The sequence below is a fragment of the Dendrobium catenatum genome, unplaced genomic scaffold, assembly GCF_001605985.2.
Source record: "Dendrobium catenatum unplaced genomic scaffold, ASM160598v2 fragScaff_scaffold_1256, whole genome shotgun sequence".
NCBI lineage: Eukaryota > Viridiplantae > Streptophyta > Magnoliopsida > Asparagales > Orchidaceae > Dendrobium > Dendrobium catenatum.
In genome coordinates, this window is record NW_021319718.1 from 263,413 (window position 1) to 276,889 (window position 13,477).

The following is a 13,477-nucleotide window of genomic DNA, read 5'->3' on the forward strand; positions in this document are numbered from 1 at the left end:
CACCTTCCTTTGATCCTATCCCCTTGGATACTAGCCCTCCAATTGTTTTTGTTCCTCCCCTCATTGTACCCCTAACCAATAAATTTTCTTCCTTATATTACTTCGAGATGCCTTATACATCTCAAACCTTACATCCCACCTCTATTAACCCACCTTCTTTTGATGTGGCTTCTACCCCCTCCAGCCCTTCTTTGGGATCTTTCCACTTTGATGGGGATCCCCCTTCCACCTCTAACCAAGAATCCTCCACCTCTCAGCCCCAATAGATGTCTAAAAAGCCTAAAGCCAAAACTACCAAGAAAGCAAAAGGTGCTAGACATTAATGTCTCCCTCTTCTTTTGCTATGTGGAACGTGAGGGGTTTTAATAACCCCAATAAAGTTTGTATGTGTCATGACCTTGTCAATCATCATAGCATTAAGTTACTTTGCATTCTGGAAGCAAAAATTTGCATGTAGGATCTGTTGGATCCATATTTTGTTAATTCTCATCTTATTTTTTATTACGAAATGAGCTGCAACAATTTCAATTTCTCTTCGACTGGTAGGATTTGGTTCAAATGGGACCCCTCCCATGTGTTCTTCTCCCATATTTTCTCTTCTTCTCAAGTTGTCCATGGTATTTATTCTGAAGGCTCATAACCTCCTATATACCTCTTTGATGTATATGTTGCTAACAATCCTGAAGACAGGAGACTCCTCTGGGATCAGCTTAGGGAGTTGGCTCCTGATCCTGGTCATCCTTGGATTATTTTAGGTGACTTCAATTGTTGTAGATTTGAATCTGAAAAATCAGAGGGGGTGGGGTCTCTATTCATTCGAGCAAGTTGGAGGAGCTTAATAAGTTCATTTTTAACTATGGAGTGCAAGATCTTGCCTCTGTTGGTTTGTTCTTTACTTGTTTTAACCAAAGGTGGATCTCCCTATCCACATAACATTGGATCGCATGCTTGATAATTCTGCTATGTTGGATTGTTATAACTCTACTTTTTACAAAGTTGAAGCTCCCTTGGGATCGGATCACTCTCCCACTATTTTTATACCTTACACTATCATCAAACCTCTGGTTAGGTTCAGGTATAAGAATTTCTGAAGTAATATGAATGGTTTTTGGGCCTTTGATTTTAAAGCTTTTAATAGAGTTTCTCGTGGAAGTCCTGTTACTACCTTCTACTCTAAGCTCAAAGAACTCAAAGGTTCTATTTAAAGGGTGAATGGGGCCTCCTCCAGCCACCTTACTAGCTCAATCCTTGAGCTCAAAACTTCGCAACACAACCTCCTTAGTGAGCTTCAGGGTAGTCCTTTGAATGATGCTTTGAACTCCTCCCTCAAAAAATTGAATTGTCTGTTGGCTTCTTACCATAATTTCTGGTCCTCATGGGTCTCTGAAAGAGCTAAGGCCAGATGGCTTTCTCATGGTGAGGATGATTTGGGATTTCTCTATGTTAAGATAAAGGCTAGGAAAAACACCAATGCAATTAAAGTTAATTCTATTTCCCAGGGTTATTATACTTCTCGTCAAGAGGTTGCTTATGCTATCATTGCTCATTTTAAAGATATTTATAATAGTTCTAACCCCACTCTTAGGCAGGATTCTTCCCTTCCTGCTAGTAGTTTGGTTCCTCCCTCTCTTTTCAGCACTATGTTAGCCCCAATTTCAAATGTGGAGATTAAAAGAATTATTTTTGCTGGGAAGGCCTCCTCCACTCCTGGGTCGGATGGGTTCTCTTATCAATTTTACAAACATTCTTGGCATCTTATTGGTCTTAAAGTTTGCAAGGCTGTCAAGAGTTTCTTTGATACAAGGAATCTTACTCGGGCAGCTAAAGCCACTGCTATCACTCTTATTCCTAAAGGTTCCAATGCTTCTAGCATCTTTGATTTCAGAGCCATTTCACTATGCAATGTTTTCTACAAAGTTATGACTAAGTTGCTTGCCAATTGGCTCAAACTTGTTTTACCTTTTATCATCTATGAAAACCAAGCTGGCTTCATCTCTAAGAGATCCTCCACTGACAATATTCTTTTGGCTGCTAAAATGTTGAAGGAATTCAAAACGGGAAGAAACTTATTTTGCACCAAACTTGATATAAGAAAAGCTTTTGAATCCCTCTCAAGGGAATTCCTCTTAGAAAGACTCAGATTGAAAGGTTTCCCGGATTTATTTATAAAGTGGATTAAATGTTGTATTATGGATGTTTATTTCTCTATCTGTATTAATGAATCTTTGGAAGGTTTTTTTTAAAATATACTTCTGGGCTTAGGCAAGGTTGCCCCCTTTCTCCATTGCTTTTTTGTATTGCTATGGACAGCTTGTCTTGCTGCCTTAAGCCTACTTATTTTTTGGGCATTTGCTGTAAGGGGATCACTATCAACCATTTGATGTATGTGGACGATGTGCTAGTTTTTGTGGTTGCCTTTATCCCCACTGTCAAAAACCTTCAGGAAGCTATCCACACTTTTATAATTCCTCTGGGCTGCATGTTAATCCTGATAAGAGTGTTATTATTTTTAATAAAAATATGTCTTTTGCTGTGGAGATTTCGGCCTTGTTGGAGATTCATCACCTTGAGTCCTCTTTAACTTACCTTTGGGTTCCTATATCCCCCTACAAGCTTAAATTCTCCCACTTTCAACCTCTTTTGAGCAAAGTTTCTACACTCCTTGCAAGTTGGAAGGCTAAGTTCCTCTCCTTTACAAGTCGGTCCCAATACCTTAAATTTACAATGGCCAACACTATCACTTATTGGATAAGGGGGTCTATTATACTTAAAGCTTGCTAAGTATCTATTTCTATGCTCTGCCCCAAAATCCTTTATCATGGGAATATAAATGAGAGAAAGATGCATTTAATCTCTTGGAATCAAACAGTTAGATTATAGCATTTTAGGGGACTTGGTATCCCATCCACTGAAGTTATGTATTTTGGGGCTTCCTGTTCTTGTATTTGGTGCATTTATACTAACAACACTCTGTTTAGCTCTTGGGTTCGTATTAAGTATGGTTCTCCTTAGAAGACCCCTCCTCTTTATGCCTCTAAATTTTGGAAAGTGGTTTGCACAACTTCCCGTACTATTAAACAATTGGTAAAATATTATGTTTCACACCATTGCCAATTCTCAATGTTTTGGGACCCATGGTGTAACGGGCATGCGTTGGCTGACTTAGCTTTGGATCAGCGCTGGCCCATCTCCCCTATCAGCGATTTTATCACAAATGGAAATTGGTCTCTTCCTGATTTTTTCTCTGAACCTATTCGACAGATTATCTATGGTGTTAGCATTGTGGAGCAACTAGAGCTTTCCTTGGATGGCTCCAATTTCCCCTCTCTTAACCAGTTTCCAGAAGTTTTTTTATTATCAATTAACCAAGGTTTCTTGGGACAAATTCATTTGGCATAGGAAATCTTCTCTTAGATTCTCCTGTTATGCTTGGATGATAGTTTTGGGGAAGCTTAAATGCACGGATATTCTTATTTCTAGGGGTCTTTCTATTAACCCCCTATGCTCTTTTTGCCGTGTGTCACTGGAATCTCATAAGCACCTTTTCTTTTACTGCAATTTTTCCTTTTTGGTGCTCACGGGTTTGCTTCCTGAATTTGGTTCTTTTCTATTGAGACCAAGCATCTTATAGGCTTTTGAATTTTTGGTTGGTTTTCCTCATTTCAACAATCCAGAGAAACAATTTTGTTTCTTTCTTTCGAATTGCGCTATATATTTTCTATAGAGGGAAGGAAACAATCGTTGTTTCTCTAATACCTGGTGCAATCCCACGTCCATCATTATATATATATAAGCTGTTGTGTTGGCCAAAGTTAAGAGTTGGAAAATGTGGACAAGCTCAATTCGAAGTTTACTGGATTGTTTTAGCCTCTTTTGGCTTCATCTGTTTTGGTTTTGCTGGACAATGATGATGTAGGTTAACTACTGACGAGTTATTTCCGTTGTCGCATGCTCCAATTGTGATGGTCCGGTGCCTATCAGTTTTGTGCTTGGCGAGCCTGTGGCAACCTAGGTTCCATTTTCTCTCTGCTAGTTCTGATTCATGCTGATGGTTTTTTGGTTTTTGAGTTAACCTGCTACCCTGAGTCCATTTTGATCCCTTCCCCCTTTTTTGGGTGGGGCTGTGGGATTTCTTTACTGTTGTTTCTTTTTCTTCCAGTTCATTACCTTACCTGTAATCATTTTTGGCTTAATACATGGGCTTATTGCCCCAATTTTTCCCAAAAAAAAAAAAAAACTTTAAAAAATTATAGTAAAGCATAGACTTAACTATTTTATTCAAATATGGGCTCCACTGAATCAGGGAAAATATCTCTTCAATTTAAAAATAAAATCAAAGTAATTTAATTAGCATATATGTAAAGTAATTTAGTTTTAAACACCCACTATTTTTCAAATTACTTCATAAATACTAGTCAATTTGGGATTAAATTTGTCTGAGTCACAGTAGGGGATGTTCCCTACATCTCTTAATTTTCTCAGTCACATTTAAATTTCATATTATCCTCAATTGTAGTTTCAATTATGTATGTCATATTTTGACTAAAATATTTAGACATTTATTTATTTTTATGAACAATTCATAGAGCATTAAGGTTTAAATTTTGTGTGGATTATTTATGTTCATGCAATGGTTAGATACACCTAATTGCAAATCCAAATGAACATTACATACACCTTGGTAAATAAATTTAGTGTTATGCCTAGCAACCCTAGAAAATTTTTAGGAAATTCATCTTAGATCTAATAGAGGTGAAACTCAAACCAAGCACACTTAGTAAAATTATGCACCCTAGAAATTAATTTGACATTAATCTAGGGCCATTAAGTGTCTTAAATCACAAAAACTATTTTTTTGGGGCTAAAATTTAAAAAAAATGATAATAAACTGAATAAAAGAAATAAAAAATAAAGTAAATTGCAATAGATTACAAATCAAATCAATAATCAAGGAAAATTTAAAGCTCTGTCCAATTTTTAATTAAAATAATATTAATAAAAAATCAACCTTTAATTAAACTTTAATTAAATAAAATCCAAAGTAAAATTAAATAAATAAAAGAAATTAATTAAAAATTAAAATAAACTTTAAAATTTAAATAAAATAAAATAAAATAAAATAAGGTTGAAATCCATTCCATTAAAAAGTAATATTAAAGAACTAATTGACACCCTTGGACTTCCTAGAGAAAAAATAGCAAAATCATTATAAAGTAATTAGAAAATTACAAAAGAAAAAAAAAAGGTATAGGCACACTTAAAAATTCCAAATTGATCATCTTCAAAGAGCAATTATGAGCTACTTATCATAACCATGAATTATTTTTGAATCTATAATCAAATATTTGTCCAAGAGCAAAATTTCTTCTTTCTTGAATTGAAGCCTAAGTCATAGCCAAGCAAAAAGAAGTAACTAAGAAATGAACCAAATTTGTAATTATTAAGACAATTATAAATTAAAATTCTTAGCTTAAGAGAAGATTATGAATATTGTATTTATTCCCCAACATAAAAATAACCTCTCGAATTGAAGCCTTTTAACTATAACTAAATAATGAGATCCAAACAAGAGAAGAATAGGTTGCATACAAATAAAACTCTAAAATTAAAACTATTTTAAATCAAATAACAACAACGCATTATAATCACCAAGTAAAATTGATTCTACAACAAGTTCTATAACTAAGATCCAACATAATCAAGAGTTCCTTCCTTCCTAAAATGAAGCCAAAGTCCACTTAAAACCCCCAAAAGAATGAGGGAGAGAAGCTAAGACAAGAGGAAAGGAATAAAAAAAGATAAATGCTATTAAAAAGATAGTTTATAGCTATGGTACTAAGCAAAAAAAAATAAATAAAAAAATCATGAAGCATGTAATAAATCCCCAATTAAAAGTGAGAGAAGTTCCTCAAAGTGAAATGGTGCCCTACGAGACACTTAAGCAAAATTACCAAAGAACAAATAGAAAAAAAAAACTTCCTAACTAAAGCCTTCAAACTAAATAAAGATCAAGCAGGTCAAAATAAATACAAAAAATTTGGCTTAGGCACATAAGAAAAGAAATATCAAAAGTATTAGTATTGTAAGGTAACCTGAGAACATTGTATATCTACAAAAAATTAATATGATGTGTACCAATATATCAAAAAAGAATAAATAAATATGAAAAAATTAACAAAAATGAAGCTGACAAAATCCCTTGACTAAAGAAAATTTCTTCATTGAAATCCTTGCAAAATTTCCTATAAAAATAGAATCATCAAAATAGAACAATTTTAAAAAATAAAATTTAAGAAGATTCCAAGAATCTACTATAAAATCTCAAGAAAAAAAAAGGAACAATAAATTAAAAACATGAATAAACTTTAGTTCTAACAACTGAGATCCAAATCCGACGAGCTAGCCTATAGGTTTATTCCCTTCTTAAAAAATAAGGATCAACTCTTAAAGCTAAAGAAGAAAATAAGATTTTTATTCTTCTTAGATCATAGAAATCCAAATTTGACCTCAACATAACCTTAAATTTAACTTTTATATTTTCAAAAATATAAAATCTTTAATTTGAATTTTAAACATAAAAAATTCAACTTTAATGAATTATAAGTTTTCTAGATATTTGAATTTCATAATTTTAGGAATTTACTATAAATTCTTAATATGACCTTGAAACTCATAAAAAATATTCAAATTTAAGTTTCATCTTAATGATTTTATGTTGCTTTGAAACCTAATGTATAACACATGTACACACTTGTGTGGTGTCCTAGCTAATCGAGATTAATACTGAGTCAACTTAAGTTAGCCAGAATTAGAGTATCATTAGTTCATTGGCTCTAAGCATTTTACTCTTTACACAAATATTTATATATCACTCTAGGGTATTGAGTCATTGCACTTAATGTATTTTAGCTTAATGGATTTTAATTCAAACACAATGATTAATCATTAAGTTGGATTTATATGGTTTAAGTGAAATATGACAACTTTTGGCTAATGTTGATGTACTAATTAGTACCTTACTATACATTCTAGTATGGCCTAGACAATCTTTAAGATAGCTTATCTTGGCTTCGTCTAGGTTCAAATGACATTAGTTGCCACAAACCCTTTTGACACATCCAATGATAATTTATAATCTATCCATTAACATCAATATCATATAAAAAATACTTTGATTATATCTTGACTTGATTTCCTGTTAATTAGTTTAACCATGCTCTTTCACATATATTATATCTTTATTTGATTGATTTTGATTCAAACTAAATGATCTATAATCATGCTAGATTGAAAGTAGAGGATAACATAGCACAATTTGGCGCACTATATGGTATATTGCTATATATAAATAGATTCATGTCTTACCACGTGTTTTATGATGGAGAAGGAAGCACTCTAAGATAATTCATCCTAACTCTTAGATCCATATGGAATTTACTTTCACACACTCTTGAAACACATCAAATGAACATTTATAATCTACCCAATTCCATCACTATCATGCTTAAATATTTTGATAATATATTTGCTTGATTCTTAGTTTACCCATGCTCTTTCTCATTTAATATTTATTCATTTATCTATGAAATTGTTATTTTAAAAGTTCATCTATAAAGCATGTTAGTTAATATATGATATAAGTAGACTAATTATGGACATCTATTTTAGAAATAAGGGTATTCAAGCCCCAAAAGATATGATGAAAAGTATGCTAGCTTACCCTCTTATGTATAATAGATTAGATCAAGCCAAAATTTCTTCTTCCAAATATAGACTTGTCAGTTCCATGCAATAGGATCAATACTCCTAAGTTCTCATGCACATAGTATATTATGATAGAATGTAACATTTGTTAAGTTCATATCATAGTTTTGCATGTTAACTATGATGGTTTGAATTAGTAAAATTTTGCAAGAAAATTATTAATTATCAAAACACACCCAATTGATCTTCTTCCTTGGTGTGCCTATAACTTATAAAGGTTGAACACATGGAAAATAGTATGTTATTTCTCTCTCGTTCTTTGGGTGTCTTGGGTATTTGTGCTTAGTACTCGGGGTGTGACACCATTGGTAGCCTAGCCAAAGATAACTTCTAAGGTTTAAGGGTTGGATGATTCCTAATATGATTAAGATTTATGATTGTCTTCTTTTACTAGCATCTCTTTTAAGCTTGACCATCCTTTATTAGCCGAACCATCACGAATTCCTCCATTACTCCCTCAAAATTCATGTTCAATCTAACATAAAATTTAATGGTGGTGAGTCACCTCAAAGGATGAGTTTGAATAAATGATTTACCATAGTGTCGTGCTCCATAATGATGGGGTTATTTACTTCAAAATTATGTGTTCTTTGTTTGGTTTGGCAGTGATTCGTTGGTAATTTTACCTTAGAAATTGCAACATTTGCAAATTCTCTTTAAGTTTCTTAAACCGAATGTAAAATACGATAAAAGTATTGTAGACTGAATTATATTAAATTATGTATTTCTTTCGCAATTTATTGGCTCTTCCTTCAAAAAAAAAATCCAAAAAATATCTCCACAATCAAATAATTAGGTATCATAAAAGTATTTTTTTTATTTACAGTTAAGGACCATAAAAATACCTAAGGTTCGAGCACACAATTTAATCTGTACAGTTGAAGCCAATAATACTCTTTATAAGTTGGATATTGAAACCTGATTATTATTATTATTATTATTAAAACATGCCATTAGATTGCTATGATCAGGATGTCTAAAAATCCTTAAAATTAGAATAATATATGATTTGGTCCACTACCATAACTAAGTGCTCTAATATTCTCTTTGGGATTACTGTAACATTTTATTAAGGTGACTTTGAGGCTGTATGAGAAAAATAATATATTTGAAAGTTATTGTAAATATTTCAAATATTTTTTTAAGAAAATCTAACAACTGTCTTCTTAAAACTATCACACATTAACAACTATGATTATAAAAGCAATATCTTATCATAAAAATTTCCATAAAAATAAGAAAATAAAGAATTATAGTAGCCAAAAGATAAAATAATGAAAAGTTCCAAACAGGCCCTTCATTTTTAAAATAAGAACAATATATGATTTGATGCACTATTTGAAAATTTTACCATAAATTTAGGGGTTGCGCGGGTTCGCGCGGCACGGCGGCAGCGGGGTCGCGCAGCGCGGCAGCAAGGCAGGGTCGTGCGGTAGCGGGGCGTGGTCGCGCAATTTTCCTGCGACAGCGAGGCGGGCAGGTCCACGGGTTAGGTTAAAACGGGTTCGCGGGTTGATCCTGCAACCCGTCGGGTCAACCCGAACCCGACCCGTTTTGAAATCGGGTTGGGTCCAACCCTGATTTTTCGGGTCGGATTTTGGTGTCGCGTCAAATATTGACACCCCTAGTTGAGAGTTTGAGCTACCAACTAAGAAGTCTTGAGTTTGAGTGTTGTGTATGTGATGTGTATATAAGTTTGTCTTAATTGACCTAAATGTCCCAAAAAAATTAGAAAAGAAGAAATTAGTATATAAATTAAGTTAAATTAATTAAATTAATCCAGTTAATAAAACACTCGTGTCTTTTATCATATTTTACTGAAGAATTTTTAAATTTCAAATGATATAAATTGATTCTAATCATGATTAATTAGTATTCACTGAGGTGTGCATCTAAGTCCTACGATAATTAACTACTCACAATTGTATCCCTTGGATTACTAGAATGCCCCTGTTGATTTCTGCAAATGACAATAAGGGCCATGGCTTCTTCAAATTTAAAAATGAAATTTGAGGCTGCAGCTCCCGCGCCTATAAATTGAGCTGCGAATGGGACTCTGCTCTTCCAAATGTTGGCGGCTCTTCCGAGCTCAACAAAGCAATAGAAAAAGAGGTGAGGGGATGATGAAGAGACCACGAGATCATCTGGGGGAACCGATGCTCCCGTCCAAGCGGAAGGCCAGAGTCAACGAAGAGCTGATTCAGAAAGCGAGAAAGAGGGAAAGATCGCACTCCTGTTCATCTCCTCTGCTCTTGTGCCTCACTCGGCATTCCGAATTCTCATGGTCCTCTCTCTCCCTCTCTTTCGATGCGGGTTTTGTATCCTGAATAATTTGTTCCGATACTTAGTAGGATTAGTCACTCTTTGTCCATTTCATTGTTCGATTTTGAATCGGTTAGCTTCAATAGTGCGCAAGTTGTAAGTGATACTCCGAATCTTCGATCGGCTGATCTATGGGATCTTCATATCCGGAATTCTAGTTGGTCTGATCCGGAATTGTTTTTGAAATAGAATCACTATTTACTTTTTTTAGTTAATTATTGATGGTATGGAAATCAATCAGGGATTCGGATGTAGATGTAGTCAGATTGAGAAGAATTTAAATAGTTATTTAGAATGTGAAAATTAAACTTAAATAAAAAGGAATTAATTAAGAGAAATTGTTAGACGTGTCAGGAACTTCAGTTTAGACTTTACGAACTTACGGATTTCAGTCCATTTAATTCTAGGATAGCATTATTAGTAGTAGTTATTCGTCCTATGTTTTCGATCTGGACTATGGTAGAATTCGATGTGAACTAAATTGTTTCAGGCATTTAAATCATGAAGGATTCTGCATTTAGCTCAATTATTCTCATATTTGTAGAGTACCACAGAATAAGTGAGAAGTTAATTTGTAAGTTAACAGATCACCATGATTTTAAATTTTATAAGTTAGAATCTTAAACTTTCTTTCAGGTATGAAGAGGACTTGTGGATCGAAGTGGCCAAGTGCTTGGATGGTAAAGATTTGATCAGACTTGCAGTAACAAACAGGTGGTTCTACCGTCTGATCATGGAGGACAGCATCTGGAAGTATGCTTGTCTCCGTGATTTGCAGGTTCTTTCTCCTCATCACGTGTCCTTCAAATGGTTTCAGCTCTATGCCTCTGCTTTCGGTGGGTTTATACTTTCCATTGCTGAATTTTTTCATTTCAAAATACTGTAACAATAAGGCTCTGTTTGGTTTGAAGGAATTCGAAGGAAATAAAAAAATAAAAAATAAATTTAATTTAATTTGATTTATAATTAGATGAAGAAAATCTTTTTAGATGAATTGAGCTTTAATTCTCATGATTAATGAAAATATTTTATAATTATTATTAAATTTGAGAAAAAAATAGCAGTGATTAAAATATTTGTCCATATCATGATCGAAAAATTACATTAAAATCAAATAATTAAAATAAAATTATATTTACATTATTTTCACTTCCTTCACACCAAACCAAGCCTAAAGGCTAGCATGAAACTAATATATATTCCTATTTTTTTTGTTTCATAGATGGCAGTCATGCCTATTGCTTTCGTCAGAAAGAGAAACACATCGGTTAGTATATGTAATTGTAAGCCTTTAAAGAATTGCTTATGATTGACCTGCTGGTGAAATTAGATTGGATGCGAATTGGTGCATTCTTCATCGAGACGCCTTCGGCCGTGCTCACGGAGAAATTGGCGCTTCCGAGCAAGCTAATGGAGCTTGAAGAAGACCAAAATAGAGCCATCCAACTCAGCGGTACTTGCATTCTAACAGATATTAGAACTGGAATATGGATTGCCGGTACAGTTTTCTTCCTACCGTATGTTGTTTTTAAACTCTGCGATCTCATAATTGGGCTCTATCTAATCCTACGAGAATATCCTTAATCTCATAATTAGCCTCTGGAACTGGAGAAAAAAGAAAACACATAACAGGACTATTTGCTTTAAAGCTTAGCATCTAACAAATTATATGAACATTTCAGATCTGCAGCTCGTTCGCTGCCCGGTTTGCAACCTTAACACCTGCGAAGGTAGGGGAGAGGATAAGGAAATGATCGGACGGCTAGATTCCAGCGAAGATCAGCAAAATATACTCCTCTCTTTTTCATAAATCACTTGAATCTCTTGTTTTTCCGCTGCTCGTTGTGTATTTAGAAAATGGCTTAAGAAAATGGTGAGGTCTTCTTTGTTACAGGGACGATGCAGATATTGGACGTGAGGCACTTAGAGCTGTTTCTCGAAGAGAGCTTCCAAAATGGAAGCTGGCAGTTCGAAGACATCGGATCCCATCGCATTGAAAAGCAATCCAATTCTGCTTCTGGAGGCGTTTTCGACTACAAACACATCCATTCTCCTTGCACTGCAGGTGAATTTTGATGACCAGATGATAAAGATGTGTTAAGAATGTATTAATTACTGTTAATAGAAGAAACAGTATTTTATTTCTTTACGACGGTTGCAGGTTTGCTTAATACTTCTGGTTGGTTCGCGGATCCCGGGGATTGGCAGCCGAGGGCAAGAATCTCCACCCATGCCGTCGCGGTCAACACGAACCTGCAGCCCAACGACGGTGATGAGTTCTCATCTTCTTCTCTGTTCTTCAACCGAATGCTTGCTTTTTAAATTACCATCGAGTTTATATTGCTATACTGCACAGGACTTCATGTGAGATTCCAAGCCATGAGGAGCAAAGGTTCGGATGGAAAAGTAGTCTCCATTAGAATCTCACAGCAGCTCATTTGATCGATTGCTTCACCTATCATTCTTACACGAGCTTTTTGAGAAGCGGTCTTTCATGGCGCGTTATGCTGTATCTGGTTTGAAAGAGCTGATTCTTATGAGCCATAGTAGCAGGTAAATAAGGAGTTATTAGCATATACTGATAGAAGGGGAGGGAAACATTGAGGGCTTTAGTTGGATTCGATATATTAGTGCGGATGAACATTTTATTAATTCATACTTCAAATTTTTTTGTTTCAATTTTGGTGCGGGTCTATTCTATCCATTCACGCTTATGTCCCGAAATATACATACATTGTAGGTTTGCTTGGTTTATCTTCTTATCTGCTTTGTAATAACATAATTTTTTTTGCAAAATTGGTGCATCATATGTAAAAGAAAAAGGTCGATTTTTTTTAAAGATCATTTTAAAACTGGTTTATAAAATAAAATTTGATAGTATTTTCTTAGCAAGAACTCATCAAAATTAGCTCAAATTCGTTAACCAAGACCATATTCTTTTTATTGATCAGGACTAGCTAGCATTATTGCACGTTTCGGTTTTGCTTAAACCGAAAGTTAATTACTCATAAAAAGCTAAATACAATTTTAATAATTTATTATAAATTTGAAATCAGATTTGAGTTTATTTATTTATTTTTTGCATTCAAATTATAGTCTTAGGCTTCATTTTTGAGACAACTTTTTATTTTTTTTATTTTCTAGATTCTAGTAACTATAATTTTTTATTTTATCATTATTTTTTATTGATTTAAATAAATTGTACTATAAAGTTATATTCTACTTTAAAAAAATATTTTCTTGACAACAACTCTTTCAAATATTAAAAAAACTACCCATAAGAAAGCCTTAAATACTTCTTGTGACGGCTACCCAAGACAAACAGATCTATAGGGGTATAATGGCTCTTACAATGGGAAAATTATTAGGTCCAGTCACCTGACAGAAAGAT

The 13,477-nt window shown here is 33.8% G+C and overlaps 1 protein-coding gene across 1 annotated transcript; it reads left to right on the top strand.

Annotated features, from left to right (window-relative positions):
- Positions 1-9,848: 9,848 nt before the first annotated feature.
- On the top strand, positions 9,849-12,671 carry LOC114580773 (probable F-box protein At3g61730). Its single transcript, XM_028699347.1, has 8 exons — positions 9,849-10,048; positions 10,723-10,922; positions 11,309-11,353; positions 11,417-11,584; positions 11,769-11,816; positions 11,981-12,151; positions 12,248-12,355; positions 12,443-12,671. The coding sequence occupies exons 1-8, from the start codon at positions 9,885-9,887 to the stop codon at positions 12,526-12,528; spliced, it is 990 nt and encodes a 329-aa protein (XP_028555180.1). The 5' UTR covers positions 9,849-9,884; the 3' UTR covers positions 12,529-12,671.
- The last annotated feature ends 806 nt before the right edge of the window (positions 12,672-13,477 follow it).